Here is a 21,477-nt window from a genome sequence, read left to right on the forward strand (position 1 = left end):
CCAGATGGTAATTTGTTCTTCAATATACTTGTTAAAAAGCAGCAAAAACTGTGTATGAGAAGCATCATTAGACATGCATAACACACACAAGTAGTACGAAATGGCTCTACAAAATTGTTATCAAATGGATTAGGAATTACTGCAATATGAGAAATGGCTTACTTTGTTTTTTTTTTTTAAAAAATAAGTCGACAGGTGGGTCTGAAAAACTGATAAAAATAAGAGAAACAAAATCACCAAGTTGGCAGTGGTGAGAGAGGAAAACAATAATAGGATTGTTTCAGTTTGTACCTCCGCACAGCCACAATGGCAGAACAGCAAAATCAATGTTGTGCACTTGTACACTTTGTTGTGCACTTACACTCAGTAATCTCCTGTTAAACTGTTACTGTGCAATTGCTGTTGGTGACAAAACACAGCAAGTATACTTCTGAGTTTTGTACGTTTGAATGGAATTCCATAACATACAACAATGACTTGAACAAATATAGTTTTTCAAATTAAATCAAACACATAAACATCCATCGATCAAACAGTAAAAATGGCTTTGCAAGCAGTGGCAAAGCACACAGTACGTAAGCTTTCATCTCTAACAGTTGCTTGTGGTGCTGAAACTATTCACTTATTGATTTATACTCAGCAAAAAGGCAGATTTGATACAGTGTTAATTCTTTTTCAAGTTAACTCTTTAAAACCTGGAGCAACATCATTTCTTGTGCTGCTTTCATAAGTATTTAACTTAAACTTACTTAACTTAAATTATTTTTTTTTTCAAAAACATAAAAAGAAGGTAAGAAATGTAAGTAGATATAGAAAAAACAAAGGAAAAAGAAGCAAGGGAAAAACTATACATATTTAAAATTATGTTTCAGAATGATTGTAATATTTCAAGCACATATTCCAATAATTACTTCTTTTTCTCAACTCTCTTTTTCATCTTTCTTATTTTCACATAATTTTCTTGTACTTAATTCTAATTTCTTGCCAATATTGGGATAAATTCCTTTTTGTTCCTCATTGCTTTCCTCCCATGTTTTTTGAATTACTGTTTATATGCCTCTGCCAACCAATCAAATTACAGTTGACATCCATGTCTGTCAGGACTCATATATATATAGTGAAGACTTAGGAGGAATAAAATAAAAGCTTTTACGTGAGAGCTTCCTGAAATGGTGCAAGGACAATCACATACAGCTCAAAATCAGCAAAACCAGAGGAACAGGATAGAACACAAAGTTGTAGCCATGTAGACAGTCCACAGTGCTTCAAATATGGATGATGCTGCAAAGAAGCTATGGTCCTAAAACACAGATGCTTCACACACATCTTCCCCCAACAGCACAGAACAGCTATACAATCAGCTCGGTTTCAATGTGGGACCTAAAGATTAGTGTCACAAATTCAGCACCTTACCAAATGTCTCTCCTTCTGTTCCTGAGTTATGATGTTGAGTAATGGCCAGTTTTTTTCTCAGATCAATTATAATGTCACAGTGAAGCTGACCTTTGAGCTTTAGGATTTATAATGTCATCACTCCATCATGTTATCAACATTTTGTCCTAATAAGTGTATTAATTCTTCGGTTATAGCCAAAAGGACATTTTGTGAGGTCACAGTGACCTGTGACTACCAAAATCTAATCAGTTTATTATTGAGCCAAGTGGACGTTTGTGCCAAAATTGAAGAAATTCCCTCAAGACGTTCATAAGATGTGACAAAAATGGGATGGAGGGATGGACATCCTGAAAATGTAATGCCTCTAGCCACAGCTGCCAAAGGGGCATAAAAATCAGATTCACACATTTTAGGATTTACTGGGTTTTTTTTTTATTTTTGTGTTATAGGGCTCATAGAATTGTGATGATCTTTACTTTTTGTCTGTCATTTTATAAACAGTAAGATATATCAATTAATCAATTAATCATAAAGAAAAAAAGGTGAGCAATCATTAATGATAATGATTGCTAGTTGATGTCCTAGTTCCTACTTAACCTATTAAACATGAGTCTTAAACCACAGAAAAAATAAATGTTATTCTTTTAGAAAATGATCTAACTTGATGGACTGTAGCGCTTCTGTGTGTGTTTCTCACTCACATTCATGTTTGGGTTGAGGAACTGGGTCCTGGCGTAGCGGGTCAGCATATTGATAATGACGACCTGCCCCCACTCCTCCACGTCAATCAGGAGGTTACACAACTTCCGGTAGTTCTTGTGGATCAGGTCGATGCGCTCCGGACACACCTCCTCAAAAGCCATGACAACGCTTCCTGCCACCAACTGCAGCACACAACAGGCGGTGATGTTACCATCATGTTCTTAAAGGTCAGGAGGATACATTTTATCTGCGAGGATTACTGAGGTGCAAAAAACAAATCTAGGCATCCTCAAATTACACTTTAGGTTTAACAATAAACTTTCAGTTAGAAATTATAGAATATATTTTTCAATGACCGCAAGGTGGATAGGGAGCCTGGTTAAACAAAATGATGAGCCTTGAATAAACAAATGCAATCTGGTGTGTGCACAGTAATTGGTTCTGATCGTTTGTGCACTATATCAAACTTTAATTTCCATTTCTAAAAAGAAAAAAAGAAAGATTCTGGTGTAAAACATACTGTATCAGTGATGCACAAACCCACCGTGGTTTTATCAGCAAGGAGTTTCTCTATGACTTCAATCAGCTGGTCCTTCTGTTCTGGATCCAAACTGGGAGCACAGAAGAATATAAATCATTCAAATGCATGAAATAAGAAATGCTGAAGGAAGCATTAACACCATTTGTTCTTATAAAATTATAATCAAGCAAAAAACATGGATTTTATTGCCAGAGCAGTAATGAATTTACCTTGTACTGCCATATAGGGCTCCAATTTCATAATGACAATTTAACATAACAACGTCTCATCTAAGCAAAGTGGTTCTATATCTGGGGATCAGGACACTCTAATATGCTTTGGGCTCAACAACAGATTTCTTACTTACACATTTTTAATCCTTGATATAAAGCCTCTGTTCAAGAAGTGATGTCAGTTAAATTAACCCTTTGAAACCTGGGTCAACATCACATTTCTTTGTGCTGCATTCAAACTTCTTTCACAAGTATTTAAACCTTTGAAGATAGAGCAAATTGCTTTGAATTCTTTAAAAAAAACAGTCAATGGGCACCATGGATCTCTTCAGATGTTTCTCTTTGTCTTTAGAAAATATCAATTGGTCACCTGTACAGTTTAGGAATTGCATGAGCAGCCGTCTTCCTGACATATGGAGACATATCAGAGGCAGCTTCTTTAATGGCTAACATCATTATGGGGACGATGATGGTGACCCGGATGCTTGAGAGGACCCGCAGAGCGCTGGCTCTGATCAGCTGGTTCGGATCCTGCAAAAGTACAGAGCAACAATTTTTATAGGAAACATGTTTGCTATTGGCTAAGAGTCTACAGCAATGACAGGCTGTAGAGGCAGAGCTGTACATACGCAACATTTTCACATAACTGGGTCAAACTCCCAGAAATGTGGATGTCTGCTGCAGCTCTAAGTTGTTTTAAATCAAGGCAAGATACTTTTCTGTTTGCCACAGCCTTTATTAAATCAATTATTTATTCATTTCTTACACTGCACTGTAACTTTTATTCTGGTATTTTATACCTGTCTTGGTAGATTTAGCTTGTTCATATTTTATTTTGTTTTATGTAAAGCACTTTGACTTGCCTTCTTGTCAAAATGTGGTATATATATAAGTTTGCCTTACATTGCCTGTGCTCTGAGCTACATGCTAATATCAGCATGCTCACAGTGACAAGGTTGTTTGATGGTTAAATGTTTAACATCCTTGCTTTGCCAGTTAGCATACTACAATTTGCTTACTGGCATTAAACACAGCATACAGCTAAAACTGATGAAGATCAGGGATCAAGACTTTATCCTCTGGGGACCTTGAAAAGATGTGACAAGTTTCATGGAAATCCATCAAAAATATTCATCCTGTTCTCATACTCCGTCAAAGGCCGTCAAATACCAACGTTCTGTCACACCACTCGGCATGTGATACCAGCTCTGAATGCACCCTTTAGCAACCCTATGAGATACACAGGCTTTCAACTAACTCCAGTGTAAACCCATCAGCTGCAATATTTGATGCTGAGAGCAACTAACGCTGCATAAAGAGCAAGAAAGTCCACCTCAGAAGGGTAGGAGGTGATGTGGATTGGTCAACAAACCCTTTCACCCAGGACACCACTGGACACGTCCTATGTGTGACCAAAAGTCAACAATGTTAATGTAATGTTACGTAACTTATGTCTGTCTGTTACATGCTGATGTCACTCCATAGACTGTATATAAAGTTGGACGACATGTCTCCACTTATTTCCAATGTACGAGAATGAAGCCAGAATATTTATGATGCAGAATCTACACAGAAGCAATCTTTGTATTATAAATTTCTTGCTAATAGACCCGTCTGACCACTTGTGAGCAGTGTCCCTAATCGCAAGCACATCTATTTGCACACAGTTTTCAATCATGACATCCAACCCCCTTTTTAATTGCATCAAATTACTAATTAAAACCAAACTTATCAGGATTATAAACACTTGAATATCAGTGTGATAAGAACTACCTCAAACTAAAATTACAGAAATCAAAAAAATTATTTCGTTTAGCTTGTCCCATCTGCTGACATAGAGGGGACAGTTTTTTTGACCTATACTGCAGCCAGCCACCAGGGGGTAATCAAGGTTTTGGCTTAACTGATGCTGACCTACTATGTCATCCATCTTTATATACATGTATATTTCTATATATATTCTTTGTATCACTCACGTGACATATTCATGCCATGTTATGTTCTTATTCTAATGCAAAACATGTTGCAATATTACACTCAAAATTCAAAATGTCAGTCTCATGGTGGCGATACAAGAAAAATCAGGGGATCACAAAAGTCTGCAGGATTGATTTTCTGCAGGGGCGTGTTTCATTAGTAGCCTGGGGTGGCACTGGCCACCCCTGAAATTTGATTGGCCACCTTATGCCAAGTCAGTTTGAACAGCTTGACGAATAACCTGAATTCTCATTCATAGGTGCAATTCAGTCTTAAACCTGAGAGGCAGTAATGTGCTAGAGTAGTGTCTGGCTTGCCCAAAAAGCCACAGCAGGGGAAGAAGATCAGTTTGGATTTGAAGCCTTATTTTACAATTGTGTTGTGTCACTCTGTTGTGTTGTAATTGGTATGTCTATTCATCTTTTAAACTCAACTATGAATAGGAATGTAAGACACTGCAATATTAGTAATTAGAGAAGGTATGGGTAGTGGAGATGAAAATGGTAAATTAAAACTATGCCAACATGTTTGCCCGCAGCAGCTCATACTTCACGCCATCCCTGTAAAAGTCAGCACTCCAGGACATGCCACTGATCTTGTGGGAACAATGAATAACTGTGCAGAGTTTCACAACAATCAAATATTTGTTGAGATATTTCAGTCTGGACCAAAGTATTAGACCGACTCACACATCAACCACAGCCATCCACAGAGCAAAGCTGTTAGCATAGCTAAAAACATACAGTAATTTTTTTTATTTTCTGAGTTTCAACATAACATTAGACCCCAGCTTTGATAAAAATGTTTCCGTCTATTGTGGAAAAAGCCAAAAGCTGTTGCTAATAAAAGCTGCCGCACCTTCAAGCCTCGCTGGAAAGTGGAAATGGAGAGCAGAGCCAGATCTTGCTGCTCCTCAGCATAACGCACCAAGTAAACATAGACCAGTTTCTTCACCTGTGGAGAGGAGCAGTAAGAGGGAAACAGGCATCAGATTTAATCCAAATTATGTAGATTAGTTGAATTATTTTCACAAAAATAAATATTAAGTGAAGAGATGAAGCAAAGTGATAAAAAACTTAAAAAGAGAAGCAGAAACTGCTGTTTTGTTCAGGTGAGACAAAGACAAACTCCCCATGGCATTTATAAATGTGATAACAAGACGCATAAATTACAAGCAAGCAAAAAAAAAAAAAAAAAAAAAAATGCTGAAAGAAACTTTTTTACCCTATAAAACTACACATGCTGAAAAATACTAAATAATAAATGAAGCAATATGAAACTGGCTTCATCACAAACCTCAATGTTTTTGCAAGCCACATTTTTCACCACAGCAGGGAAAAGATCTGATGCATTTTTACCTCTGGCAATCATCTGCAGAGAAAACATGCACCAGAAAGCAGAAAAAAGTTAGGATTTCACAAGGTGACATTTTTCAATCATTTCTACAAGAAGGTGCAACTTTTTGATATTTTATTCCAGCCTCCTTTTCATGCTTTTCCTTCCTTTTTATCTTCTCAGTCCTGCAGGGATAAAGTGTGAAGAGATGGGTGTGGAGCTTCAGATTACGAAATATGAATACTAAACAGCTGACTGCGCAGTTTCTATCTTGAACCATTGTAGTTATATCATCTATCTATAACTGCCTTTGTCTGATATCTGAAGGATATAACATCTCAGGATCTTAACTACAGCAAAGTTTTAGTTTGTTTACAGTATGATGGCAAAGCCCACTGCCCAGAAGAAAATGTTGGCATTGTATATTTTTACAAACCACAAATGTATTATATAGTGCAATGAAAAGCAGTTTCTTTTTGAGGAAAAGACATCATGCATCAACAGCAGGGATAGTGCCACAAAAATGGGTTGTTTTTTACTGAACTATATCTGCTTTTCCTGCCTAGACTGTGCCACAAAAAGCTGTTGTTTTATTGCAAACGACACTGCTTTTACTGTTGGCATAGTGTCATTAAAATCTGTTGTTTTTTACTGAGACATCACTGTGCTTAAGGGTAGACTTGAGACTTTCCTCTTTGATAAAACTTTAGTTTTAGTCCACCGGGGGACTTTCTATGATACACTGAGCTCCTTTTTCCTTCTCTTGCTCCCTTCATCTGCAAATGCTAATGTCTATTTACTGCATTACAGCAACTCAACGTCTCTGGAGCATTTGTGCTTCTTTGTTTCATTGTTTTCCCGGATCTTGGCTGCAATCTTGGCTGTGCCTGGATCGTGGTGATGGCTGTGGTGATGCTGTGATCCTGTCTTTGGCCATGCTCGTACTGTGGCTGCACTGATGCTGTACCTCTGACTCAGCCTAGACCGTGGTCTTGGTTGTGCTGTTGCTGTGGTCCTGTCTGAGGCTGCGCCTGTGTCGTGGGCCTTGATTGCGCCAATGCAGTGATCCTGCTTGACGCCACCTTCTACTGCCATTATTATGAGTCATGCCTCCACTATAACTATATGCATGGGACTGTTATCAACACCCACGATATTTGCATGTAGCATCACATGCTATCATAAATTGCATTTATTAATTTTATGGCTCTCTATCGTTATATATGTTCTTGTTTCCATTATTGCTGTGCATCTCTCCCCCTCTCTCCCTCTTACTTCCTCTCTCTCTTTCTCTCTCTCTCTTTCTCTGTCCTTTATGTCATTACTGTAATTAAATTGATATTTACGACATCTATTGCACGTCTGTCCATCCTGGAAGAGGGATCCCTCCTCAGTTGCCCTTCATGAAGTACAATTTTTTTGCCCCGTTATAGAATTTTTTGGGTGGAGTTTTTCCTTTGTCCTTGCGAGGGTCTAAGGACAGAGGGATGTCGTATGCTGTAAATCCCTCTGAGGCAAACTTTGATTTGTGATAATAGGCTTTATAAATAAAACTGACTTGACCTGACTTGTTTCCTGTTTAGTGCTACAAAAAGTGTTTTGTTATTTTTCTAAGACGTCGCTGCATTTTCTGTGGACACAAAAAGTAGTTGTTTTTTATCGAGACATCACTGCTTTTCCTGTTGAATAGTGCCACAAAAAGAAGTTGTTTTGTTATTCAGACATTGCCGTGTTTCTTGACAGGACAGTGCCACAAAAAGCAATTGTTTTTACACTGACATCATTGCATTTCCTGTCAATATAGTGCCAAGAAATTGTGAAGTAATTGTTTTTTACTGGACCGTTGCAGCCTTTCCTGCCTGGATAGTGCCAAAACAAAAAAAAAAAACATTTTTGTTTTTTTGACCGAGACATCACTGCCTTTCCTGCCAGAACTGTGCCACCAAAAATTAGCTATTTTCCTAACCATAACCAAGTGGGGTTTCTTGTGCCTAACCCTTACCTTACCACATTAACAATTAAAACCCCAAAAAAGGTATAGTTTAAATGTATCTGTATATAATAAACACAGTCTTGGCTATCAGACATGTACAATGCCAACATTTATTTTGGTGCAGCATTTTTACCATCAAATTTTATGAGGTCAAATTTGGGCCTGAAATAATTAAAAATGATGCACGTTGAGTTGTGCAAATGACAACTTTCCATGCCTTTGTCCTTTCACTCAGCATGCAGCAGTACCTGCTGATCAGTGACATCCCAAAGTAAACATTATTTATACTCACAGCCACGATTCGCTTCATTGCCTCCAGCTTCAGGGAGTCTTTGTTGCTGTCCAGCATCTCCTTCAAGTCGTCATGTCTGAGGGAGAAAAACACTGAAAATCAGCTCACAGCTTCTTTTGCTTATGTCTTTGTTGTTTTTTAGCAGCACACAAAATGGCAGAAAAACTCTGATTACCACAGCCTCAAACAAGAAACACAGACCTTTTTAAGGATTTCTATTCAGTGCTAAAAAATTATCAAAGTCTGCCAGTGTGACCCAGAAACTATTCTCTTTGAAGTGTGAAACCCTGCTTGCAATATGTGGAAAACTTTTGGAACTGCAGCTCATAAAAGCGGGGTAATTGGAAAGTGACATAATCCCTAAAATATTTTAACTTCTCAAAGAAATCATGCAAATATTTTAGCAGAAATGTGGGAAGAACCATTTCATTATCAGAAGATGTGACCCAGCACAACAGTAAAAAAAGTCAGAAGGTCTATTAGTATCAAACAAGCTCACTTCTTACTATTTAGGTGACTTCATAACCAGCCACTTTAGGAACAGAGATTACTGTTAAAACGATTAGTCTTTCCACATCAACATCAGGATGATTCAGCTAATATTGTTGAGACATTTCAGTTTGGACTGAGGACACTGACTTTGTTTACATGCACAAAATGTTCAGTTTCTCCCCCTTATTATGAAAAAGACAACATTCTTACCAAGCTGTTTACATGACTAATCTAAACATTGTTAGTAGTTAATGTGAAAATTCAACTAGTATTCCCATTAACATGTGCCTAACATGTTGAAAATTTCTGTCCACAAAATGTCATCCTGTTAATGTGTTCATCCATCCTCCCTGTCAGAGGCGATAAGAATACACCAGCTATAACTCACACATGAGAAGCAGGATCTTTTAAGCCGGCATCTCCACCCTGCTGCAACACAAACACACAAAAACAACAACCTACAGCTTCTACAAAACCTGCAAACAGTGACAGTGCAGACAGGTACAGTGCTTCAGCTGCCAAGATAAAGACGCCACCCCATTTGAATGTTGAAATACTGATCGATGATATCTTTTCTGCTGCTTTCTGTTGTCAAGCACAGAAGACAATTCACGTTTTTTTTCTGGTTCATGAAATCCTTTGATACTTTAATCATTCTGTTAAGAAGTCCAGGGTGAAATTCCAGAAATTCAGTTTTATAATTAAAAAAAGTTTTATATTTTCATATTCTGAGATAAACAAAGACCTCAAGAAAACTGACTTTAAAGCAACACATCATTGTTGAATAGGACAATGATGTGTTGCTGATATTGTGTGTGTGTGTGTGTGTGTGTACATATTAAAGAACAGTGGAACATTAGCATGTTCACTTAATGTGGATGAGTTTGTGGCTGAAAAACTTTTGTTAAACTAAGACAGAAAGCAACAATGTTTCAACAGATATTAACTCAAATATATTAAGTGTCTTTATGTTTGATTATTATAATGTGTTGGTGTCAGTTTATTGGCATATATTCATCAACAAAACTCAAAACTACAAAACAGGAAGAATCCCCAAGAGAAAGAATATTTATAAATATTAAATAACCCATATTAAAATTGCCATTAGGAGGACAAAAGGGTGGGGTTTGGTTGGCGGTGGGCGGGGTGATTTAATGGCTGCAGAGCTGCACGCTAGTTTCCAAGGCAACGAGGATGCAGTAAAACAAAGTGACGTGATTCCCTACCTTCCTGCAGAGCCTTTGTTTCATCTGACTGAAGGTCTGTGGAAACACAAAGATCTACTCCTGGGACTTAATGCTCTGATTCATGCCACTCACACCGATATGTAACACGGTGCTATATGATATACTGCAATTGCGACACTGGGTGCTATGAAGAAATACTTAATGAATGTTTAATGAATTGTTTGTTTCTTTGTCTTTTTATTAGCAGGATATTTTTAAAACTACTAAAATAATTTAAGCACTTGAAAGGACTGAAAAGGGAAGATGAACATAGTGGTTTTGGTGTGAATAGCACCACCATGTGACAGGTTATTGAGCAATATATCCTAAACTGTGAGGTGTAGAAGTACAGTTATTCTATTTTTCTGGATTGTTTTATTTAAGTCACACCTACTGTGGTTTATTCAGTATTTGGATGAGCCTAAAGGAAGTTTAATTTGCTTTTTGATATAATGTATAATAACACATATAAATTGTAGCTGTTGCACAGTAATGGGTTGGGGCTGGGCACTTTCCATCTTAGTTCTATGTGCAGTAAATACTTCATATACATCAAATACACTGAAACCAACACTACACGTGACTTTCCAAACTACTCCATCCAGCTGTGGTGTTTTAGTTTTAAATCATTCCTCTGTCTGTGTGGGAGGCTGTTGAGGTAAACAGCATATTTCATCTGTTTTGGTGTGACAGCAGTGAATGGAGCCCTTGCAGTGTGTAAGGAGGGGGCCATTGCAGAACGCAAATTAATCACAACTTTAGTTTTAAAGTGTGTGTGTGTGTGTGTGTGTGTGTGTGTGTGTGTGTGTGTAAGTGTGTGTTTCTGTGCGCTAGGAAAGATTTCTACTTTTGTCTCCATCAAGCATCAAAGTGTTAATAATTTCATTGCATGAATATTATAGTTCACTCTGTCACACACTTCAAAACCTAAATTCATCAAAGAGTGTCAAATTAAAACCTGACAAGATCTATAAAATGCTGTTCTGGTGACAGGTTATTTTTGGATGCGAGCAGTGAGCTGACGCTTGTTTCCTGGATACAAATATGTGACTGTGTCCTGAAAAAAAATTGAAAAATAAACTCTGAGAAAACACAAAGATAACTTTGCCCAAAGCAGTGAAAGCTCAAACATGAGGATGAGTAACACTAATGTTGATTTGTAGCATAAAATGAAGGTCCCGCTGGTTCACTTCTCGCTGTGAAATTGTGATGATGGCCTCTGGCCGTGACTCCAGAAATATGAACATTTCTATCAACTAGCCTCTTCATTACAGCCAGAAACCTCCTTCGTCCACTTCCTTTGATGTCAACTTCTAAACCTCAAGTATCTTGTCTTTTAAAGGTACCCAATATGAAGTCAAACCCAAAATTTATATGCCAGACTTGTTATTTGGTTCTTATTCATGTGAATAACTGGACAAATTTCATAGCAGATGACTGTTACAGAGTTGATTGTTTGTAAAACACATTTTAGCTAATACATACTGAATTGTGAATTGTGAAGTAAAATTAATCAGTCTTTCAGGATACCCTAGCGATGCCTACTTTTGCCTAAACAGACGGTTCAGCATTTTTTTATTTAAATTTCCACCCCTCTTCCTTTGAGTTTAACCTCAACTTAACCAAATGTTGTGCATAACTTTATTGTACTAAGCCTAACCTACATAACTTTTCTTTCCTAAACCTAGCCAGTGTAACTTTACGTTAAGTACGTAACTTTACCTTCGGTATCCTTCTTAACCCTGATGACCCACAATTATGACTCCTTTCCTAATTTAACCTTACCGGTAGAGGGCATTAATATTCCTTATATATCACAGAGACCGCTATTATGAGGGTACGCTGGGCATTCATGTTGTTAACCATGGTAACACACTTAGTTTAAATGATAGCCTGCTAAGAATTGAACACAAAAGTATAGTTATGTCTGGGAATCTCAAGATTAGAAGATAATTTGGTCATAGAACAAATGTATTGAACATATTCAAATACTTAAGTGATAATACCATTAGATGAAAAAACAAAATTGGCAGTTTCATTTTGATGGGGGGCATGGGAGTGTGTACCAAATTTCATGGCAATCCATTAAATAGTTAAAGAGATATTTCACAGATCAAAACCAAAGCTGTCAACCTTTTAGTGGCACTAGAGGAGAATTCAGGGGATCATTAATCATTAGGATTCATCCTATAGACACCATGAATTTTTATAGCAAATGTCATGACAATTCAGCTGACATTGTTGAGACATTCAGTCTGGACCAAAGATAATGACTACGTTTACATGAACAAAATAGTCTGTTTTTTGCCCTTAATCAGAAAAAGAAGCATTCCTGCTGAGCTGTTTCTATGGCTAATGAGAATGAATATACCACTAATATTCCTGTTTACATGCAGCCGCACATACTCAGATTAACGCGCACTATCATGCCGTGGGCAGGAACAGCTTGTCATTTTGCTTCTTTGCATGAAAACAGAGCTTTTTAGAAGTTTCCATCAGTAGTAGACTTGTCAGATCATACAAACACAGCCTCCCTCTTTCATTGCTTCAACCACCTTCTTGGTAAGGTCAGTGTTGTATCAAAAAATGTGTTGACATCCAAGGCTTTCATAATATTTAAAAGTTGGTGTGTTTCTCCTTCCGACCTGAAATATGGGCTTATATTATGGACGCGCATCTCCATCCGAGCTGTGCAAACTGTTGCCTTTTTTGTTTTTGTGCAGCAGAGGTGAACGTAACAGTCAAGACACCGTGTGTCACTACAAAAAAATTTAAAAATTAGATGCAAATTCCAAATGCACTGTTTACATGTCCAATGAATGCTCCTAAAACCCTAAATTAAAAGTGACATATCCTGTAGCTTATGTCTTAACTAGAAAATGCTACATCCAGAATATGGCTGATTCCAAAAATTTAACTGAATATGGTGTTAGTATGACCCATATCAAATTCAGAAAAAAGTTATATTCCTAATATGAGGGGAATATTGGTTTGTATGTAAATGTGGTCACAGTCATCACTACTGCCACGCCAATACCATGGCAAAAAGAAAAAAAAACTCTATAGTATATCACCAGTCACAGGCGTCACATTTTGCTGTCTGAGCTTCTTACAGGCAAAAATCTAACGTAAAAAATTAAACTTTTTCAATCAACTGCAGCCTCATCAAAACCAATTGTTGCTACGTGATGTTGCTCTGACCTTGTTGTTTGTATGCTCTTACTCTGTTTGCCAACACTTAAAACCTACAGCTGAAAGCAAAGAGCTTGCATCATTTCTCTGTATGATATCAACAGCCATTCTATTAAACTAAATCATGACCTACAAGGCGACTTGACAGGTAAACGTCAAAATTCACCTGTCACTTTCAATGTGTTTTTTTTTTTTACCTGCAAACCTGTAACGGTAGAGTACAGAAACTTTCCAATTTAAGACTTAATTTGTTTAACAGCTTGTGTCAATTTACCTATTTGATGAGCCTCACTAATTAATAATGTGACAGGGATTCATGTGGCATGCTTGATGACAAACAGGCCTTTTGAAGGATCTAATTAAAACTGGGACCGGACAACCGGATTACATCTGCTGTGGCGGTGGCCAAACATTAAACCTGTCAAAGGGGAATTATCAGCAATTTGCAACCACAGGCAAGTTGTGCATGCATTATTATTAAAAGTCATAGTGTTAGAAGCAGTGTCAACACATGGTAATCGACCATTTAAAGGCATACTTCAAACAGCTTTGTATCAAAACACTATAAACTTTCCTCCGTCTAACTTGTGCCTATAACGGTAAAACTAAGCAATGCTGACTGAATATTAATCAAGATGTCAAGATGCCTATGTCGTTCCTAAAATGTTTTCAGAAACCTATTTTAATACCCTGTTTATCAATAATAGCAAGTGTTCATGAGTTGGAAGTGGGCGCCACACTGTCTTCTGTACAGTGAAAACAGGATGAAAGAGATCAAACGGTAACACTAAGAAGCGCTCATCAAATATAAACCAAGACTCTGTTTCTGGGTTGCATATTTATCATCTTAAATGTTTTTGGACCATTTGTTACCAGCCGGCCTCCACTGTGTCAAACATGAGTTTGAATTACATCTTGAGCAAAAGTGAATGCACAGTCCTTTTTCTTTGTTGTCTCTGGTCTCTTAGCAATTTCCAAAGTATTTATCTCTTTAAGGGGTTGATCGATATTGGTTCGTCAGGGCCGATACCAATTATTAGTAGTTAACTGATATGCATTTACAATAAAAATGAAAATCTTTTTGTCATTATTTAAAATGAGGAATATAGCAAACTCTGACACAAAACTTTGCTTAAATGCCTTAAGCAAATGTTAAATCAAAACTGAAACGTTCAACATCATATACGCATCTTTTTTTTTTTTAAGTCCAGTGAAAATTTTAATTAAAAAATGAATAAATAGTAATAGCTCCCTGGGGTTTCAAAAAGTAAAAGTTCCTCCCCTACTGACACTTTCTTTGCACTTTTTAATGAATTCATTTTATCGGTGATCACTGAAATAAAACGCAATACAGATAATCGGAAAATGTCAAATACTGGCCCTAATTATTTGCCATACCGATAATCTGTCAACCCTTTGTCTCTTTTTACCATATAGACGGCCTAGTCTTAAATAAGTCCTCTTTATATCTGTGAATACTTCTTAAACAGCCTAAAGGGAGAAAAAAAACCACAATTTTATTCACTAAAAGTCTGCTTTCTTGCAGTATTTTATCTGCCAGAACATATGATAAAGTGGCCCAAAGGAAAGATTTAATGGCTCAATTAATTCAAAGGTTAGAAGTTATTAATAGACAAGGAGACAAAACAGAGCCCTGGATACTTCACAGTCTATCTGTTAGACCATGATGTATTTAACAAACTATAAATGCCACCTCAGTGAATTATCTGAGAAATAAAACCTCATCTGGAGCACCAACAGGAAAAATAACCCTCTGACCACCTGCTCATGCCCACAAGGCTCACAGTAATCCTACACCAACACTGGTTCTCTCATTTCTCTTGATTCTGTCCCTTCCTGCCGAACAACAGCTGAATTTACAAACAGTTCTAAATTATTTAACCCGCGGTGGTACAGCTGCGGTCAGGTTACCTGACACCAAAGCCAAGAGATCAGCCCGACTCTCCATGGAGGTACAGAACTCCAGTGTTCAGTGATACAACTTCAGACATCATGTTGTGCACCGAGAACAGAGCTCTGCATGACTGCAAAAACATTGAAACAGATATGAAAATGTATTTGCATGAATCAGAGGAAAGTAAAAGATCGAAGAGTTGCAGCTTGCATTTATAAGCAGGCTGTTTTACATAAGCCGACTCTTTCTGCAGAGACTTTGAACGTTTCTTGTTTTTTTTTTTCCTCTTCTTGGTGACGGATGTAAAATGTGCCTACACTTAAACCACCCAGAACTGCACTTCAGTAGAGTTCTCATCCTGCAAAGTGAAAATAATCTAGTTTATAGGTACGACCCAATAAAATTCAAGAAGTATAATTATAGCTCTCTTTGAGGAAATCTATTTCTGAAGAGGATCACTTTTGATGTTCTTTTGAAAGGTCTGCAGTCTAATTAATTAAAGAGTACAGCCACTTCTATGGCCTTTCCATGATGTCAGAAAAATACGCAAAGACATGTCCAATGCACCAATGCAGAAAAGCTATGGATCTTTATGAAATGTAAAAAAGCTACACACAGCTACACAACAGTTCTCCCTCCTCTAATTTCTTCACTGAGTCCACTCATTTTTCTTTCTGGTTTCTTCAGGTAACTACATGGTCTAAGACCAGTGGTGCATTTTTTGTTTTTTTTTTGGGTGTTTTTTACTTCACTTAAAACTGAAGCAACGTCATCTCTGGAGCTACAGGTAAAGAGACAGTTCACCCCCCAAATAGATATTTTTGCTGTTGACCATAGTGCTATTTATCAATCTAGATTGTTTAAGTGTGAGAAAGATGGGAATTAGTCCATAGAGATGTCTGCCTTCTCTCCATTATAAGCTGACATAGCACTTGTGCTCAAAGTGTCAAAAAGTTACATTTGAAAAAGTCACCAGCAATGTCTTTTTTCAGACATTATCAACTTACTCAAGATAATCCACAGACCTTGTTGTGAACAGTTTACAAACTATTTTCTTTCTACTGAATTGCTCCTGCCAACCACATCCCAGAAGGAAGCGTGCATCTGCTACTGGCTCACCTAACCCCAACTGAGCTAGCTAACATTACAGCTCAGCCGAGGAGGATGCCATTAATGTTTGCATCTCTCACCGTAACGAGCCTCTCATCCATGAGTAGATGCACACTTTCTTCTATGTGGGTGTAATTCCGTAAAAGGAAAATAGCTCCTCTATGAAACTGCTTATAACAAGGTCTGTGGATTATCTTGAGTAACCAGGTCATGATTTCTGGAAAGAGACATTGCTGTTGAGTTTTTCACGTGTATTTATTTGGTGCCTTGAGCACCACAAGCCAAGCACCATGTAGTTGTATTATATTGGAGAGAAAACAGACATCTCTATGGCCAATATCTTTAACACTCGACACCTCACACCACAACAATCTAGACTGATAAACAGCACTACAGGTAAGAAGAAAAATATGTATTTTTGATTTGGGGGTGAAATGTCCCTTTAAACATAAGTTTAGCATGAAAGGGTTGAGCAGGTCCCCTCGATTTCCCTACCGCAAAGGTTGAGTTTGGAAACTGCCGCCACCTCCACCACCTTCCTCCGATGGTGCTCGTTCCTCATTGTCTCCACCACCACCACCTCCTCCTCCTCCTCCTCCTGTGCCTCCAGATCGGAGGTGGCGCAGCTCGTCGGGCTGCAGGGCGCTGTACCAGGCCTGCTGCCCACTGTCAGGGGTCAACACGGGGCTCTTGTCCTCCTCCTGGCCCTGAACCTGACTCTGCACCGTCTTCACGATGTTCACCGCGTTCACTGGCAGCTGCAGCAGCTTCTGCATGGTGGTCATGTTTGAAACTTGGGCTCGAGAACAACCTGTAGAATCCCAGGTAGATAAAGTGAAGAGACTGCTGCTTTCTTTAGCCACTCCTCAGCTGGGTGAATTTGTCAGATCCCCCTCAGACACTTTTCAAACAGCCATGAGCTCCCTCAGTCAGATCTTGTGTTATAAATAATCCTTCCCTCCGAGGTTATCCAATATGTACATTTCTTGATGCAACAGACCTCTTCCAGTGCTTCGTCTTCTCCACAGTGGCAAGGTTGATATACTCTTGAGTGCTGTAATCCAAATCCACCAGAGCTCCAGAGCTTTTTTTTTTTCTTCTTTTTTTGGTCTTCTGTTACTGCTGAGTCTGTACGCCTCCAGTGAAGCAGCAGACATCAGCTGCACAGTAAATGGATGCTCGGCAGAGAGGGGCGTGGAGTTTTATTCGCCTCTCCTCTCGTGACTCCTCCTGCTGCTCCCTGCTGCTGCACCAGCCTCTCTCTCTATCTCTGCCCGCCTGTGTGTATACAACGTGTCCACATATCTCTAACAATGACACAGCCTCTCCCATCTTTCGCCACGTTATCACTCTCCCTCTTTCACGCTCCACCTCATCGCATTAATGCCTTGAAATCTCACTCCATCACAGCTTTCTTCTTCCTAAACTCACTGCCAACAAACCTTTACCGATACCTAACAGATGATTTTGAGTATCTCTCACTCCTCTTGCTCATTATGTTTAAAAATGTCCCTGTCTTATTCATTTTTAATATTCTGTGAGGTGGCTTTTTTCCCCTCGTCTTACATGACTCAGCTTTCTTGGCAGTGTCGTGATGAGGACATCTCTCTCTCTCTTTCTCTCTCTCCCACTCATTTCTTTTTGGCTCGAACAAAAAATAACTGCCTCCTAGCCCGATTCACATATGCTCTGCCTGTGATCTGTAACAGGCTCAGTCAGGGTTTGCTGACATTTCTAAAGACTAATAGGATTTTTAACCTGTGATGTCACCAGGAAATACACCCCTGGGCTGCAGCAGTGAATTACACCCCGAATGTTATCTGATGCTGTAAAACAATGTTGGATATAATACAGGGAGGATATCTTCCTGCAGTAGCTTCAGAAAGTCTTTTTTCGCGTGTTTAACAAACTCAGGACTTTGATCTTTTCGTTCTCAATTTAGGAGGCACTTGCTCTAGTCTAAATGATCTCCTTCTAGCAGCACAAATATGAAACATCATAGTCATTATTTAAAAATCCAATACTGTAGACCTCTTAAAGTTTCTGACAGCTGCTGCCAAGTGCGATCAAAATGCTGCATTAAAACCTCAGCAAAACCCAAAATATGATACCATTTTTTGCTTTTTGTTCTTATTCCCTTCATTGATTAGTGCATAATGGAGATTATATTCACAGGGTGACAATGTTGGAAAAAAAACAGAAGTTGATTGCCTGAAAGTTGCTCTTCATAAGCAGTGGTGGTATGTAGTAAATTTACTCAATTCATTTACTTAAGTCCAATTTTGGGGTACTCGACTACACGTCAGTATTTCCATTTTATGCTACTTTATACTTCTTGAAGGCAAATATTATACTTTTTCTCTGCTACATTTATTTGATAGCTTTAGGTAGTGGTTACTTTACCGATTGTGTTTTAATTCAAAATATAATCAACGAATAAGTTATGGTGTATTGATAAAAATTAAGCTACCCAACAATATATAAACTATTAAAACTATCTCCACATTCACCAGCTGCAACATTTAAGTAATGCACACATGATTGTTTCAAAACATTATAATCCAATTATTGAATTTATTCCAGAAGGGCCAAATTCTGCATAAGGAGTGATTTGATTTTTATTTGTGGTACTTGAAGTTTATTTTGATGGTAATACATTTGTACTTTTACTTAAGTAAAGATCTGAATACATGACTTTTACTTGATACAGAGTATTTCTGTACAGTGGTATTGCTACTTTTACTTAAGATCTCAGTACTTCTTGCTGTTCAGTGACGCTGAACGCTGAAATCACAAAAAATCATATCCTATTTCATGCTCTACACCTCCTAATGATTATATCTTTGTTTAATAGCACATACGTGACAATACATCTATTTTACCGGGGGAGAAGTGTGTGACCACTTGGATGAATTGCCCAATCAAAGTAAACAGAAGTTCATACTATCAGCATACCTCAGCATAAACACTGCATTCATACTGTAACAATATCCATCAATTTCCTTTTGAGGCAGACTTATACGTCTTTTATCTTATGATCGGCATTTAGAAAGCCATTACTCAAAGGGATGGATTGGTTTTATTTATGTTTTATTTTACAAAGATTTTGTTAATGGATAGATTATTTGTATTTATTAGGTTCTGATTATTTATTTATATTAAGTTACATTTATTTTTAGCTGTCTATTATATTACCACAATGCAATATAAAAAAGGCATTACAGCCTACTAAAAAAACATTTTATCTTAATAAATTGAGGCATTTTGATCACATGTTCTACAGTATGGAATATTTTAATATGAAATAAATGCAACTTTGAATACACAAAGGAAAAAAAAAACATTAATGCCTAATGCTATGTTAGTTAATGTTGTGTTACCCTAACTGGGTATGTCAACCAGGTGGAATCAGAAATGCAGTTTTACCAACAAAAAAAATGTTTTGCAAATGTATATCCTTATGTGCCTGTTAAAGGATTAAAGCATGTTTCCTCCTCCTCTTGTCAAAGCTTTTATGTTTGATTTTGGGTGCAGTGCAGAAATATATTCTCTAAATGAAAGAGGCTTACAGTAAAAGGAATATATGAAAGCTTCCATAAATTAATAAACTCTAGTATGTATATAAGTCCCGAGGCTGGATCATTCATATTCATCCCCCGCTGGGACCACAATGGAAATAAGCCTTTTAGCTTTATTCTGTTAGCTTTGATGGTTTTTGAAATCCCGCATGCACGCATGTTTTTTTTTTTTGTGTGTATGTGTGTGTGTGTTTTTTTTTTTTTTTTAAGAAGAGATCGTTTGACATTTTGAGGAATGCACTTATTTGCTGTTGGGCTTAGAGTTAGATGAGAGGATTGATACCACTTTTATGTCTGTATGCTTCCTTAAAAGGCTTCATTCACTGGCTAGTTAAATTAGCTAAGACTGGAAATGGGGGGAAACAGCTCGCCTAGCTCTAAAGGAATCAAAATCTGCCAACCAAACAAAAACAAAGTTTAAAGAAACTGAAGTATTAAAATGCCAAGTTGTGGTTTTCTGCTGAGTAACATGCCAAACATGTCTTCTTGGCCAGACGCAGTACTTCAGTGGGTTACCTGGTAACCTCACAGTCAAGATAGTATTTTGACATCTTGAAAATACATCTTTAACCACTTTGTTGTGGAGAGTCAGACAAGAGAATCAATACCACTTTCACTGTCTGTACAGTAAAGCTACAGCCAACAGTTGATAAGCTTCACACTGTAACAAACTGCTGTAAAAGTATGGCAAAAGTGATAAAATTATGTAATGTTAAATACAGTAAACAACTGTAAAAATCTTGATGCTCTTCTGAGCCAATATCACCCCACATTCTACTAATCAATAATTTAATAAATTTAACTGTAATAGATTCCAGTTTAGCAAAACTCTGGACACACCACTTGGGTAATGGTTTGATGCAATTGACAAAAAAAAAACAATTTCATGAAAGAACAAGCGCCTGACCCAGCCAAAAAAAAAAGCCCTTCAGTTTCCACTGAATCACCAGCCAAAACGTGCAACCACCACACGTAAAATACAGTCATACCTTGATCCTGATACCTTTGATTTTTATAGCCTCAGAAAACAATATGTGGCAGAGCCCAGCAACAAAAACCCAGAAAAATTCCAGTACCTGGCCAAGAAATAGTCCCTGACACCAACCAACACTGCTTATAGACAATTATAATAGTCAATTCACACCGAAGGGCAGCGGCTATCTTTTAAAAGAAGAGTAAATGCATGTTTTTTTGCTCAGACTTATAGTAACAGAGAGACTGACAAGATTTAAGGAGTGAAGCAAGATCGCACATCTGCCATGTTTCCAAGGAGACGAAAGTGAAGGTCGAGTTTACAGAGAAACTGGTTAATCTACTTTCACTGAGAAAATTGACTTCTGCAAACACAGATACAGACATCAAATAACAACAGCCAGCCTACACTCGAATCACTTAATGACAACAAAATGTAACCACAAGTAGTTTTTAAAGAGTATTTAAAACAAACAGCCTCAAGGCAAAAATCTCCTCCTGCAGATCCAAAAGTCACAGTTCATAACCACAAATTACATCTACTA

At 37.7% G+C, this 21,477-nt stretch overlaps 1 protein-coding gene across 1 annotated transcript in view; it reads right to left on the bottom strand.

The window, feature by feature from the left end:
- LOC121950643 (AP-3 complex subunit beta-2) overlaps nt 1–17,419 on the bottom strand; it is a 42,158-nt gene extending 24,739 nt beyond the window's left edge. The window contains exons 1-7 of the mRNA XM_042496714.1: nt 16,878–17,419; nt 8,448–8,523; nt 6,124–6,198; nt 5,686–5,781; nt 3,221–3,381; nt 2,642–2,708; nt 2,097–2,279 (exon numbers count right to left, since the gene is read on the bottom strand). Coding sequence (XP_042352648.1) covers nt 2,097–2,279; nt 2,642–2,708; nt 3,221–3,381; nt 5,686–5,781; nt 6,124–6,198; nt 8,448–8,523; nt 16,878–17,167 — 948 coding nt within the window. The 5' untranslated portion in view covers nt 17,168–17,419. The remainder of the gene's footprint in view (nt 1–2,096; nt 2,280–2,641; nt 2,709–3,220; nt 3,382–5,685; nt 5,782–6,123; nt 6,199–8,447; nt 8,524–16,877) is intronic.
- Nucleotides 17,420–21,477: the final 4,058 nt, after the last annotated feature.

This window comes from Plectropomus leopardus, chromosome 11 (genome assembly GCF_008729295.1).
Source record: "Plectropomus leopardus isolate mb chromosome 11, YSFRI_Pleo_2.0, whole genome shotgun sequence".
NCBI lineage: Eukaryota > Metazoa > Chordata > Actinopteri > Perciformes > Serranidae > Plectropomus > Plectropomus leopardus.